We start from the raw sequence: 13,214 nt of genomic DNA, 5'->3' as shown, positions 1-13,214 counted from the left end.
TGTTATAGCCAGTCTGTTATAAACTTTGTCAAAGTTTATTCAATAGCCTTTTTCCTTGGTGTACATTCGTTCAAATGGGGTACATTGAGCTGTGTAGTGTATGTGTGTGTGCATGTGTATGGAGGCCACTACAGTTCCGTATGAGATTTGTCTTAAGGTATAATATTTATGAAACATTTTGTCTTTTAGGTCAGAAATGTTTTCAATATGACAGCCAAAGAGGGAAGAAAGAGATCGGTCCGTGTCCTGGTCGCCGTGGGGAATGGCAAAGGAGCCGCAGGTGAATGGCGTGTGCTGCTGCTGGCAGAGGGGTCAGGCGTGCCCTGTGCGCCGCTCTGGAGTCTGTGGGTTCGTGCTGCTGGCCAGACGTTTTCTACTGATGGCACCGTTTCGGGTTTAGGCTCATAAACCTTGTGGTCAACCCATAAAATCCCTCAGAGGGAAAAGATACAGATCTTCCTACATGGGCCCTTTCCTGTGAGAACAGTGGATATTTTAAAAGGCTTAAGACACTATTGTGTTATGTAGAATAGTGAAAAATTAGGGGGAAAGAAACTGCCAAATGTTCCAATAGTGTCGTTATAAAAAATGAGTACAGCCATACACTGTAATATTCTGTAGTCACTAAAGAATTATGGAAACTTACTTACAAAATAGTGTGAAGTGAAAAAACACAACATCATATTCATAAGACTGAAGATGATCCCAGATTTTAAAAAGTATGCTTATATGCAAAGAAAAGACCAAAAGTATATACACTGAAAAGGTTAATAGCATTTACTCTCATTCATAGGTTTACCACTCGTTTAAATTTTCTTCTTTATATTTTTCTGTAAAGTTTCCATAGTGAACATCTGGTTTTGAAATGTATACAGTGGCACCTTGGTTTTCGAACGTAATCCATTCCAGAAGACCGAGTTCTGAAATGTTCGAAAACCGAGGCATGGTTTCCCCATAGAAAGTAATGCAAAATGGATTAATTCGTTCCAGACCTTTAAGATCATCCCCTAAAACTGCAAATTTAGCATGAATTTTACTATCTAATGATACCATGGATCCATAAAATTTACGGCGTTCGTAAACCGAAATATTCGTCAATGGAGACATTCGAAAACCGAGGTACCACTGTTCCTGAATGGGTAAGGGAAAGAAAACTGTCTATTTAACCCACACTGACTCTTTCAAAACAAGTAATACATATGAATAGTATGTTGCCAAAGGAAACCAGTCTTAACAGTTACTTTTGTATCTTTCCAGAAATTCTGTATTCACATATCTTTTTAAAAAAATTTGGGAGCGTTTAAGATCTTGCTCCCCAGCACATGTCATCAGTTTGGCTCAAAATTCAAACTTATAAAAATTAAAAAAAAAAATTTATACAAAGGGATTATATTATACTCATAATTTTGCACCTTACTTTTCTCATTTAATGTTGCACCCAGAGATCTTCCTGAATTAGCATAGATTCCTCCTCATTCTTTGTGTCGATTGCATGGTGTTCCAAGTATAATTTTTGTTACCTTTTCCTTATTGCTGAATATTTATGTTGTTTCCAGTTTTGTAGTATTTATATAAAGAGCTTCTTGCATACGTAATTTGTTGTACTTTTGCAAGAACATTGATAGGGAATTTCTTGCAGTGAAATTGCTGCATGTTGAATGTGGCCAGAACCCTCAGGTTCTGTGCCCTTGCAGCCTTGCCAGCCCTGGATATAATCAGACGTTACTGATCTTCAATATCGTAGTGAAATATACCTCTTAGTTTTGATTTGCATTTCTTTAGTCGTGAGAGTTTGACACCATCATTATTTCCCATAACTGTTTCCTCTTTAGATCTGTCAGTTCATGTGCTTTGCCCATTTTCCTTTCGGGTGGTTGCCCTTTTCCTTACTGATGGTATCAGCTCTTTAGCAGTTAAGGACTTTGGCTTTTTGTCTATCATATATTTTTGACTTAGTTTTTAATTTTTTCCATGTGAAAGTTTTAAATCCATAGACGTTTTAAACCTTTACAGAGCAAGTTTATCAGTGTTTTATTTCTGGTTTCGTGTCTGGTTTTCTGGTTTTGTGCTTAGGAAACCTTCATGTGAAGATTATAAAGAAGTTCACTCATATTTTCCTCTAGGACTTGTATGGTTTAATTTGTTGTATTTAAACTCAGACTTAGAGTCCATTTGTCCCAGGTTCTCGAATGTCGTATATATCTCATGGAGCAGTATTGTCTTATGTTACTTTACTGTGTATAATTTAAAAATGTACTACATTCTTTAGAATAAATAATTAATGGTGACAGCAAACAGTAGAGGCATTTCCATTAACTTGTGATTAAACCGCATGTTACCACGGTAAGCATTTACAGACTCAAGAATCCTTGACTTTATCATCTAGTTAATTGAACTTTGAATTGCATTTGGAAGTTCCAGTGAAATCATGGTTTTACTCTATAGCAATGTATGTTTCCCCCAACCTTTCTAGTTATTGTCATTTCCAAAAATGTTCAAAACCACGTATCTTACTAACTTAGGGTGTGGTTGGTTTTTATTTTTTATTGAGTATATTTAGTTTTACCTAGAGATTTATAAGAAGTAATGTTATGGATTTCATAGATACTCCAAATAATACTGTTCCCAAAATGCCCCAAAACAGATAAGCAAACCTCTGTAGCCTCACGCTTTGTCACTCGTTTTGGATAGCAGGTTTTCTATGGGCAGAAGGAAAATGAAGTGCTATGAAATATTCTGGGAGCTAAAACTTGAAATGCGGTGAAAGACATCACATGCCAAATTTATGCTTCTTTTCATATTTTGGCTTTTTTTTATAAAGGTTTTGCCATTGGGAAAGCCACTGAACGGATGGACGCTTTCAGAAAAGTATGTACGTTTTTCCTTTGTTGACAACAAGAGATTCATAAGCTATGCGCTAGAAACCGTGGGAATCACCCACAAAATAAAGCAAATAGAAAGAACCTTCCCCTGAGGCTTCCTATCTGAGTTTCCGTGCCTCACGAAGAGCAGTGTCAGAAGTTCCTGTGCTCTTTACCATCTTTTCATGGAACTTGTGATTGTTCCCAAAATTGTGAGGCAACTGGGAGAGTGTCTCACACTGACATGAGGTTCAGGACACTCAAGAATTGTTAAGTTTTTGAGGTGTGATAGTGATCTTGTGGTTGGGATGTTTTTAAATTAAACCCTTAGCTTTTAGAAGTGTATGCTGAAATTGTTGTGTAAGTTTGAACTTTTCCGTAATAAAATATTTTATGAAAGGGTATTTTTTGAAATCTCTGAGAAAATGTAAGTTGCAATGATAGGTTTAAGAACATTTTCCTGTTTTCTTTCAGGCAAAGAACAGAGCAGTTCACTATTTGCATTATATAGAACGATATGAAGGCCATACAAGTGAGTGTTAATCTTTTCTTTTAAAATTTGCAGGATGACATTTGTTCATTGTATGTGGAATATATCTCTAGGGTGGTATCTGTGTTTTTCTCTGCTTGTTGCTACGTTTTTACAATAAACATATAAAATGTAGAAACAAACTTTCTCTCCTGAGAAGGTGGTGATGGGTGACATCAGACTTTGTCACCTGTCCTTGGCCTCTGTGTGCTGGCTGCTTAGTTAGGGCCCTTTTAGTTGCTCTGTGATGTTTGCAAGGGTATTACAGCCACACACCTAATCCTGCTCATCTTTGTGTTTTTACCCTCCAGTATTCCATGACATCTCTTTAACATTTAAAAGGACACATATCAAGATGAAGAAACAACCCAGAGGTAAATAAAAAACTTTTCTAATTCGTTGAAGATAGAGCACTTACAATGTTCCATCCTGTTGAAACAGTTCCATCCTGTTCTATCCTCTACCTTTGCTCACCTTTACTTGAACTCATTTTGAAAATGCTTACCGGAAAGGCCTAAGTCAGAGTTAAGACGGCTGAGGCTCTGGGGGACATAAAGTCGTCAGCCTGCCCAGCCCCCATGAGCATAGCCTGTCCCAGGAGTAGTTCTCGGTGGGAGAGCACATTACGAATAGGCAGCAGCAGCTGGGTGAGTAGTTGGGTTTGGGCAAGTGGGGACATCAGTTCCCTGGAGAGCTCACTGACAGTCCTGTGACAGCTTATTCACTTCCAGCCATTGACTGTCACCACCCAGTATTAATTGAACTTCTGAGCCAGCCGGGTGCACTCTAGGCTCCTGGGGTGCACAGATGGACCTTCTTCCTGCCTGGTGGGAGATCGGGGCCAGCAGGCAGAGTTCAGGATCATGGGGCTGTGGCAGTCATGCCCAGTGCACCCTGGGTGTAGGATTCTTAAACATTTTGACTTGCATTTCGCCTGTGGTTCTACAGGGAAAATGATTTCCTATAACTAGATACATCTTTAAAAGTTTGGATCAGAAGAAGGTAAAACATTGTATCTAAGTTTTTGATACCAAAGCTTCTGGTATAACTCTGCTAGTGCCCTGGCATGGAAATAAATCAGGAAAAACCAAATACAGTACCAGCTGTGTGAGTGTACCAGGCCTTGCCTTCTGCAGTAAGGTCAGAATTAATCATTCATGTGCCTGATGAAAACCACCTACTTTATCACTACGAAGAGTCCTCAGTTGGACACGTGGACATCAAGGCCTGGACCTGCACTGTCCCATATGGTAGCGACCAGCCTGTGTGGCTGCTGAGGCCTGCTGTGCCAAATACACACTGGCTTTCAAAGAGTCGGAATGCAAAAAGAATGTCAATTATCTCAGAAATACTGTTGTACTGATTGCATACTAAAATACAGTGTTTTACCTTCTAAACTTTTTAAGATATACCTAGAGTTATATGAAATGTTTTTGATATCATTGGGTTAATAAAATACATTACTAAAATTAATGTTACCTTTTTTGTACTTTTTTAATGCATCTGAGGATATTTTAAATTGCATATATGGCTTGCATTCATGGCTGTCGTGTTTCTGTTGGGCAGTGTTGATTGAGACATGTTTATATCTGAACGATTTTGGAAAGACTGCCCCCATTTTAATTTAATTGCAGAGGTTACTGTTTTTTACCTTCCCCATCTTCTAATCTATGCTGTATTGCTCAGGTTTCTCTATAGCCTAAGCCATGACCTGTGCACTGGGGCTAGATATTGTGATTTTGAAGCTAAAACAGTACGATACATTATAGACAGCCTGCCCTAACCTATGCTGTAGCGTCACTGTTTCCACGAGGAGGACATATTAATAGGCGCTACTCCAAAAAGAGCACCAGCTGGGAAACTGGATAAGGACAGTCAGAAGCTGCTGTGTGCCTTCATAAATGTCGCAGCCTGTAATGCACTGCTGTGCAGTGCGGGTCTCCCAGAGGGGATGGAGAATGCGACGTCCTCATGGGACGCCCTGCCTTGGCGGCAGGGTGGTATTAATTCCTCACACGACACTCAAGGCATTAACCGTACAGCACACATTAATTTAGCTTTTATTGAACACGTGTTTTTGACATAGTCCCCCCAGAAAGCTTCACAAAGTACAGTAAATCCTCGCTTAACGTCGTCAGTAAGTTCTGCAAAGCAGTGGCTGCCAGTTGTGCAGTGTCGCGTGTGGCCAGGTGCTGGGCAGCACTCACGCTTTGCCTCAGGGGCTCCTATCAGCTCTGCTGAGTGGGCGTCCCAGCAGGGGAGCACTGCCTGGGTGGGGGCAGGGTGGCGCGTTCATATCTGGCTCCCCAGAACATTCGCATCTAAACTCGGGGCTGTTTTCTCTCCCTCATTCCATCTGCACTTGCCAGGTACTGCTCTAGGCTCTGGGAACACAGCAGTAAACAAACCATAGCCGGCTCTCACGGAGCCCACGTTCTACTGTGGGGACAGCGGGTGACAATTTCTGCCAAGGCCTGAAACAGCATCAGGGTGCCGATTTGGGGGGTGCTGCCTTGAGTATCGGGGTCAAAGAAGGCCCCTCTGAGGAGGAGGTCTTTGAGTGAGACCTTGAAGGTGAGAAGGAGCCGTGCAGGGAGAAGGAAGACGAAGTGCAAAGTCCCCGAGGTGGGAGGACGCCAGGCGGGTGGTCTCAGCGAGCCAGCAGGTCACGGAGGGCTCGTGGGGGTGCAATTCTTGGTATTTTATTTTAAATTCAGAGAACAGTGAGAAGTGAGAGCTTTAAACGGGGTGCTGTGTTTGGTTTGTGTTTTTAATGCTTTCTTCCTGGCAAAGGGATTATAGGTAGACTGAGTGGGGCACATGTCGGCGGGGAAGGCCAGTCAGGAGGCAAGAAGGACGGCCCAGGGGAACATCAGGCAGGGTGTGGTACCGAAGCCGAAGAGCTTTTCCAGAAGGAGAGAGTGGACATCTCTGCTCAGAAGCCCAGCAGGCAAGGGCTGGCAGATGGCACATGTGTTCCTTAGCCCGTAGTTCTTAGCAGAACGCCAACGAGACCTTCTAGGCAGCTCCGTTACTCTTCAGAACAGCCCTGTTTTCTGACCCACATGTGCAAGAAACTGATCTATATTATTTCTTTTTTTTTTTTTTAAAGATTTTATTGGGGAAGGGGAACTAGACTTTATTGGGGAACAGTGTGTACTTCCAGGACGTTTTTTTCCAAGTCAAGTTGTCCTTTCAATCTTAGCTGTGGAGGGTGCCGTTCAGCTTCAAGTTATTGTCCTTTCAGTCTTAGTTGTGGAGGGCGCAGCTCAGCTCCAGGTCCAGTTGCCGTTGCTAGTTGCAGGGGGCACAGCCCACCATCCCTTGCGGGAGTCGAACCGGCAACCTTGTGGTTGAGAGGATGCGCTCCAACCAACTGAGCCGTCCAGGAGCTCAGCGGCAGCTCAGCTCAAGGTGCCGTGTTCAATCTTAGTTGCAGGGGGCGGAGCCCACCATCCCTTGTGGGACTCGAGGAATTGAACCGGCAACCTTGTGGTTAAGAGCCCACTGGCCCATGTGGGAATCGAACTGGCAGCCTTCGGAGTTAGGAACATGGAGCTGTAACAGCCAGAGCCACCGGGCCGGCCCCATATTATTTCTTTAATCCGAAGAACATCTCACTTAAATAAGTGTCATGATTTTAGTTAAGTAAGTTGTCAAGGGTCACATGGCTGGGAAGTGATGAAGCCAGACTGAACGGGCTGTGCTGGGCCCGGGCCCGGGCAGCAGGGCAACTGACGCCGAGTTCCCTTTCCTAGGTTATGGCCTGCGCTGTCACCGGGCCATCATCACCATTTGCCGTCTCATCGGCATCAGAGACATGTACGCCAAGGTGTCCGGGTCCCTGAACATGCTCAACCTCACCCGCGGCCTCTTCCACGGGCTGGCTCGCCAGGTAAGGCTGCCCTGGCTCGCAGCCAGCTCTAGTGGGTACTTCCATCCCCTGTGGGGAGACCCCCGTGTCCAGGGTGCCTGAGGACGCCCGGGTGCTGTGCTGTCGCTGAAGAGTTAGTTTGTGAAGGTGAACCTTTAATAAATCCTTCACAGGTGTTTTGAACTTTCAAAATGAGGTATTTTTAAAAGCCAGTTACTGCAACCTGTGTTTTATTATGAAAAGAGTACATGCTTGTTCTGAAGCTGCAGCAATATAGACATTCAGGTAAAAAGAGGAGGTTGTTACCTAATTTCGTCCTTTTGGTTGGGACTGGGGTGAGCCCCTCGGCCCCTCCACTCGCAGGAGCTGCCTCCCTAGAACCTCGGTCCGTCTGCACGGCGCCTGCGTGCGTGGTTCAGACGGACACCGAGTGAAGAGGAACACAAGCACTCATGTGCCGGGTGTTCTCCTCCCCGCAGCCCCGTGGGCTCGCGGTGCCTGCTCCCCGGGCAGAGCACCAGAGGGCGGGCTGGCTTCCCCTCGAAGGGCTGGGTAGGTCTTAGCAGGGCTGGATGGGCGAACACACAGCCAGGCCAGGAGGCGCCATTGGCTGCTGGCCGCCGTTTGTTAATGACTTTGGCAGGCCTCCTGACGCTGACAGAGTTCGATGGTTGTTTTAGAATAAAATGAGCCATGGAAAAAGTGTAGCTGTCTCTGTTTAAAATAGGAAATTCATTAAGAGAAAAAGCTTTGTTTAAAAGATCTTTTTTAACGCTTTTGCTGCGGTGTTCGACTATAGTCGAATGATATTTCCAAGCCGCTGACTGGTGTTCAGCTTTACCCCATGAGCTCAGTGTTCCAGAAAGGAAGTTTAGGAAAGCAGATGTACATTCTTCTATATTTTTGTGTTTTTCAAAAATGAATAACAATTGGAAATTTTTATGCTTAAAATAATCATTTATTTTAATAAAATGTATCTCAACTGTATTTACTTAAAAATATAAGTACTGTAACTATTTTTTGTGGATTTTTGACACATTTTGGAGAAAAACTTGAAGTCAATTAACGCAGTGAAAGAGCTTTTTAAACAGCTCTGTGTGCCTGTGCACATACAGCGCCAGCTGGGAGAAGTACATGTGTGTACGCACACACTATCCACAACAGCCTTCAAAAGCACTTCTAAACTCCAACTTGTTGAAAGGCTGAATTGCTAGGTGAGACTCAGGTTGCTTGTAAATGGGTCATGGCCCTGCTCAAGGGCAGTTCACCCGTGTGGTACTTCTGTTTTCTGCGAGTGCTTTGCATCTTCGGATATGGTTGCTGCGTATTGCCTCTTCTCAAATATCATCAGCTATACAATAGTGGCATAATTTATGTGCTACTCCAGAGAAAAAAGGCCACCAATTTAAGTAACATGCCATTGGTGCTAAGACACACTGATTTAAATGATTTTATTTTGTCTTAATGAAACAGCTCATCTCTTTCTAACTTCAAACATGTGTAGAATTAGAATAGTCCAGGGTGGGCATAAAGTCTGGAAGCATGAGAGTGAACATACCAATACATACTGTGATGTACCATCAGTAAACCATCTGCTAAATTTATTTGCCTGTTTCCAGCCTTTGGTGGAACCTCCTGTCATGAATCCCCCAATGCTCTCATCCAGTTACAGCAGGGAACAGCTCGTGGCCGGTTTTATTTGTCAGTGCCACCCCCACCCAGCCCCAGCTATTGAACCAAATCTCGGACATCATTTTATTTCATCTATAAGTATTTTAGTATGTACCTCTAAAAGGTAAGGATTTGAAAGTACCCCACAATACTATTATCTTACCTACACAATTAACCGGAAGTCTGTATTATCACACATCTCGTCAGTGTTCATAGAAGTGTCCCCTTGTTAGATTAAAAAAATTTTTTTACACCGTTTATTTGAATCAGATTGCAGGTAGGTCAATACATTGTGAGATTTTGCTGTGTCTTTTAAGCCACTTTTAATGTGTAGGCTCCCTCTTTTTTCCTTCACGTGTTTTGTTCAAGAAACCAGGTTGTATGTCCTGGGGTTTCCCAGTCTGGTGCCGACTGTTTGTGGGTCCTTCGCATCTTCTCCCTTCGTGTCCTGTGACTTGGGAGCTGGGGTGTGATGCGTTTCACAGTGATTTTGGGCATGGCCTGGCATGGGATTGAGAGGGCTGGGAAGGCCAAGGGCCAAGGCCCATCCTCCGTGCCAGTTGCTTGCAGGGCGGTGGGGCTGAGATCATTCCACCCACAACAGGTTACCCCAGAATCAACTGAAAGGGTATGTAAGCCCCCCAGGTGGCACTGTGCTGTCACTGCTGGCTTCCCTGTGGCTGAAGGAAGCCCCTGTCCTTTGAATTACATGTCAGCTCACAGCACGACTGTGTCTCCATTTGGTCTTGCCCAGGAAACCCACCAGCAGCTGGCTGATAAGAAGAGTCTCCACGTTGTAGAGTTCCGGGACGAGTGTGGCCCTCTGCCCATCGTAGCCGCCTCGCCCAGGGGGGGCCTGAGGAAGGATCCAGAGCCTGAGGATGACGTTCCGGACGTCAAACTGGACTGGGAGGAGGTGAAGGCCGCCCAGGGAATGAAGCGCTCCGTGTGGTCAGGTTTAAAGAGAGCCGCCACCTGACCTTCCCTCGGCCTCGTCCACGCGCTGTCGGTGGGTTCAGCCCCAGAGCAGACTCTGCCCTCGTGCCTTGGGATGGGGGTCTTTAAAGGAAAAGGTCAACTTGAACTTTTCTTACAAGTAATAAATGAGTATAGCGCTAATATGCTGAGCACGTGGTCTGCACCGCTCACCGTGACAGGAACTATACACACATATCTTAGTTCAGGACCACTTGAAATACTCACGTAAACTAGCAGAATACGTGAACTGGGGAGACAGGGCGTACAGTCCGACCTGGGCAAAAACAGGCAAGTTGGAGTTACTTGGCTATAGTCACACAGCTGGAAAATGGTGGAAAACGGGCAAACCTTATTCTTTCTGACTAGAAATTCTATTTTTTAGGCCTGGTGCAGATGTTTCAGTGGTTGCTGTAGGTATGACGCTATGCGTACATTACTTGTCCCTCCTGCTGTGTGCACTTTACCCTCCCATTTCTATAACTTTTAAAATGTCCTCTACCTGGATGAAGAACCACGTTAGACAGTGTTATACCTGCTGCTTCAGTCATCAAACATAATCTGGAAAACTCAAGAAGAAAAAAAGCCTGTTGTCTTTACCCACATTTTTACTCTTTCTGCTTTTTCTTCTTCCTGATATTCCAAGAGTCCTTCCCTTTTATCATGTTGAGTAGGAAAAGCCCAGCCCCCTCATGTCTCTCACTGTGCCTCACTCACACTCTGACACCGGATGTGGGGGGCTGACCCCCACGAAGCAGTTCTCTCCCACACCAGCTCCGTGTCCCACAGTTACCTCCTTTCTCACACTGTTGGCCTGGAGATGGCGTCAGGCCCCACCGATTCGGCTCAGTCGCATCACACTGCCTCCCCCACTTCAGATGCCAATCGCAAGTTTGTTGTGACCCGTGCTTCTCACTGGCTGTAAATCACGCTCCACAAACTCCCTCACTGGCTTCCGTTCATTTGCTAGAGCAGCTCACAGAGCTGAGGAACTTATATTTACCGTTTGTGTAAAAGGATGTGATGAAGGATATGGGGACACCAGATGGAAGAGGCGTGTGCCAGGGGCACGCGGCTTCCACGCCCTCTCTGGGTACCGCTCTCCCAGCACCTACACATGTACGCCAACCCGGGAGCTCCCCGAACCCCGCATTTGGGACTTTAAGGAGCTCCCTCACGGAGGCATGATCCATCATAACTCCACTTCCAGCTCCTCCCCTCTCTGGAGAGTCGGGGGTGGGGCTGAAAATCCCAAGCTTCTAATCACGGTTGGTCTTTCTGGTGACCAGCCACCATCCAGGAGCCACCCAGAGTCACCTCATTAGAACAAAAGACACCCAGGAAATTACAGGGGTTTCAGGAGCCCTGTGCCAGGAACTAGAGCAGAGACCAATCTAGGTATTTTCTATATTATCTCATGTTTCCTTCCTGCCTCAAGAACTTCTTTGCTGTTCTTTTAGGAAATGTCTATTGGCAACAAGTTCTTTTAGTTTTCCCTTATCTGAGAATGTCTTTCCTCTCATTCCTAAAGAATAATTTCACTGGATAGAGAATTCAAGGTTGACAGTTCTTTTTTTGCAACACTCGAGAAACGTGCCGCTTCCCTCTGGCCTCCACAGTTTCTGGTGACAAATCTGCTTTCATTTGACTTGTTTTCCTCTTACAGACAAGGCGTCGTTTCTCCCTCTGCTTTCAAGAATTTTTCGGTTTCATTTTCGGAAGTCTGACAACACTACTCATATGTTTCAGTTTGCATTTCTTTCCATTTATTCTGTTTGGGGTTTGCTCAGCTTCCTGAATCCTGTTTATCTCTTTTGCCAAAGTTGGGAAATTTTCTCCCATTATTTCTCTTATTTTCTCTTTAACAATTCAGTAGTTTTTAGTATAGTTCTATTCCCAGAGTTATGCAACCATTACTACAGTCAATTTAAGAATTTTGTGTCACCCCGATAGGAAACTCTACCTGCTAACAGTCACTCCCATTGCCCCTGTCCCAGCCCCTGGTAACTGCTGAGCTACCCTGTGGATTTGCTGTTCTGAATATTTCGTACATGTGGAATCGTGCAGCATGGCCTTGGTGCCTGGCTTCTGTCACGGCGCATAACGCTTTCAAGGGTCATCCGTGTGGTGGCATGAGTCAGCACTTCATTTTTTGATTTCCAGATTATACTTCATTGTGTGGATGTTTGTCCATCATCAGGTGGTAGACATGCATGTTGTTTCCACGTTTTAGCTGTTATGAATAGTGCCGCTTCAGGAATACTGTCTCCTCCTTCAAGAAACTATGATGAAATTCAGGGTGTTATTTAATCCGTAGCAGGCCCCTTGGCTGCGTGAAGGTGGGATGGGGACGCTGTCTGGTTACTGCCCGGTGGGGCTGGAAATCCAGGCTCCCTCCTCAGGCTCCGCTCCAGGGTCCACATCTTCCTGTGAGATGGAGGAGCAGCCCAGGGTTACAATGACAGACACTGACAGACACTGCCAGCAGGGTGGTCCTCAGCCTGTGGCATCAGATGAGGGCATGCCGCATTTTTTCTGTGATACTCGGCTTGAGCAAGGAAGGTAGTTATTGTCTAAAAGTTTTCTGTCTTGATAGATTACCCTCCCTCCTTACGTGTCTAAGAAATACCAAGACATTGAACTTCAGACAACAAAGGACAATGACCGCTTAGAAATGGGAAACGAGTAAAACACCCCCACTTACTATCTGGAGAAAGTCCATGGCTCCAGGCAGGGTGACCCTGTCAGGACCTGGTGGCTCCCCCTGAGCTGAGGAGATGGGGTTGGGGGTCAAGAATGGTCAAGGTGGCTGAGGATGCCTTAGAGGGGACAGCTGCCCAGCCAGGGAGCGGGTTCTGCAGAGGGCTCCCTCCGTATTCAGCTGTGTGTGAAGCACAGCGACCCAAGGCCAGGGAAAGACCCACCCCAGAGGATTGGGGAACGGCGTTTAGAGCTCAAACTCGTGCCTCTTTCAACAGCCGTCATGGAAGACCTCGTTGTTCATGTGGCACTGGAGGAGGAGTGGGAGGACTTACCCTGCGCGTGGAGGAACTAACTCTGTACTAGACCTAGCTCTGGGCCCAACTCACAGGCCTTAAAGCAAGACCCAACCAGAACACAGCTGTTTGCAAGTAACTGTGGTCGAGAACAAAGCTCAAGAATAATTGTAAAAATACAAAAATTGTCTAACAGCTGGTGAGGTACAATTCACAGTGCCTGGCTTCTGATAAAAAATCACCGGGATGCAAAGAATCATGACAATAAAACTCATAACTAAAGGAAACCAGCCAACTGAAACCGATGT

General features: G+C 45.1%; 1 protein-coding gene across 3 annotated transcripts in view; it reads left to right on the top strand.

The window, feature by feature from the left end:
- MRPS5 (mitochondrial ribosomal protein S5) overlaps nucleotides 1-13,214 on the top strand; it is a 24,445-nt gene extending 11,231 nt beyond the window's left edge. For 2 of the 3 annotated variants that reach the window (XM_033100868.1, XM_033100866.1), the window contains 6 exons: nucleotides 190-280; nucleotides 2,822-2,868; nucleotides 3,336-3,393; nucleotides 3,702-3,764; nucleotides 7,149-7,285; nucleotides 9,690-10,072. In XM_033100868.1, the coding sequence (XP_032956759.1) occupies nucleotides 190-280; nucleotides 2,822-2,868; nucleotides 3,336-3,393; nucleotides 3,702-3,764; nucleotides 7,149-7,285; nucleotides 9,690-9,914 (621 nt within the window). In that variant the 3' untranslated portion in view covers nucleotides 9,915-10,072. Of the gene's footprint in view, nucleotides 1-189; nucleotides 281-2,821; nucleotides 2,869-3,335; nucleotides 3,394-3,701; nucleotides 3,765-7,148; nucleotides 7,286-9,689; nucleotides 10,073-12,888 lie in introns of those variants that run through there. The other variant, XM_033100867.1, reaches the window with a different exon arrangement.

This window comes from Rhinolophus ferrumequinum (assembly GCF_004115265.2).
Source record: "Rhinolophus ferrumequinum isolate MPI-CBG mRhiFer1 chromosome 13 unlocalized genomic scaffold, mRhiFer1_v1.p Super_scaffold_3, whole genome shotgun sequence".
Taxonomy (NCBI): domain Eukaryota; kingdom Metazoa; phylum Chordata; class Mammalia; order Chiroptera; family Rhinolophidae; genus Rhinolophus; species Rhinolophus ferrumequinum.
This window is presented reverse-complemented; position numbering and strand designations above follow the sequence as displayed.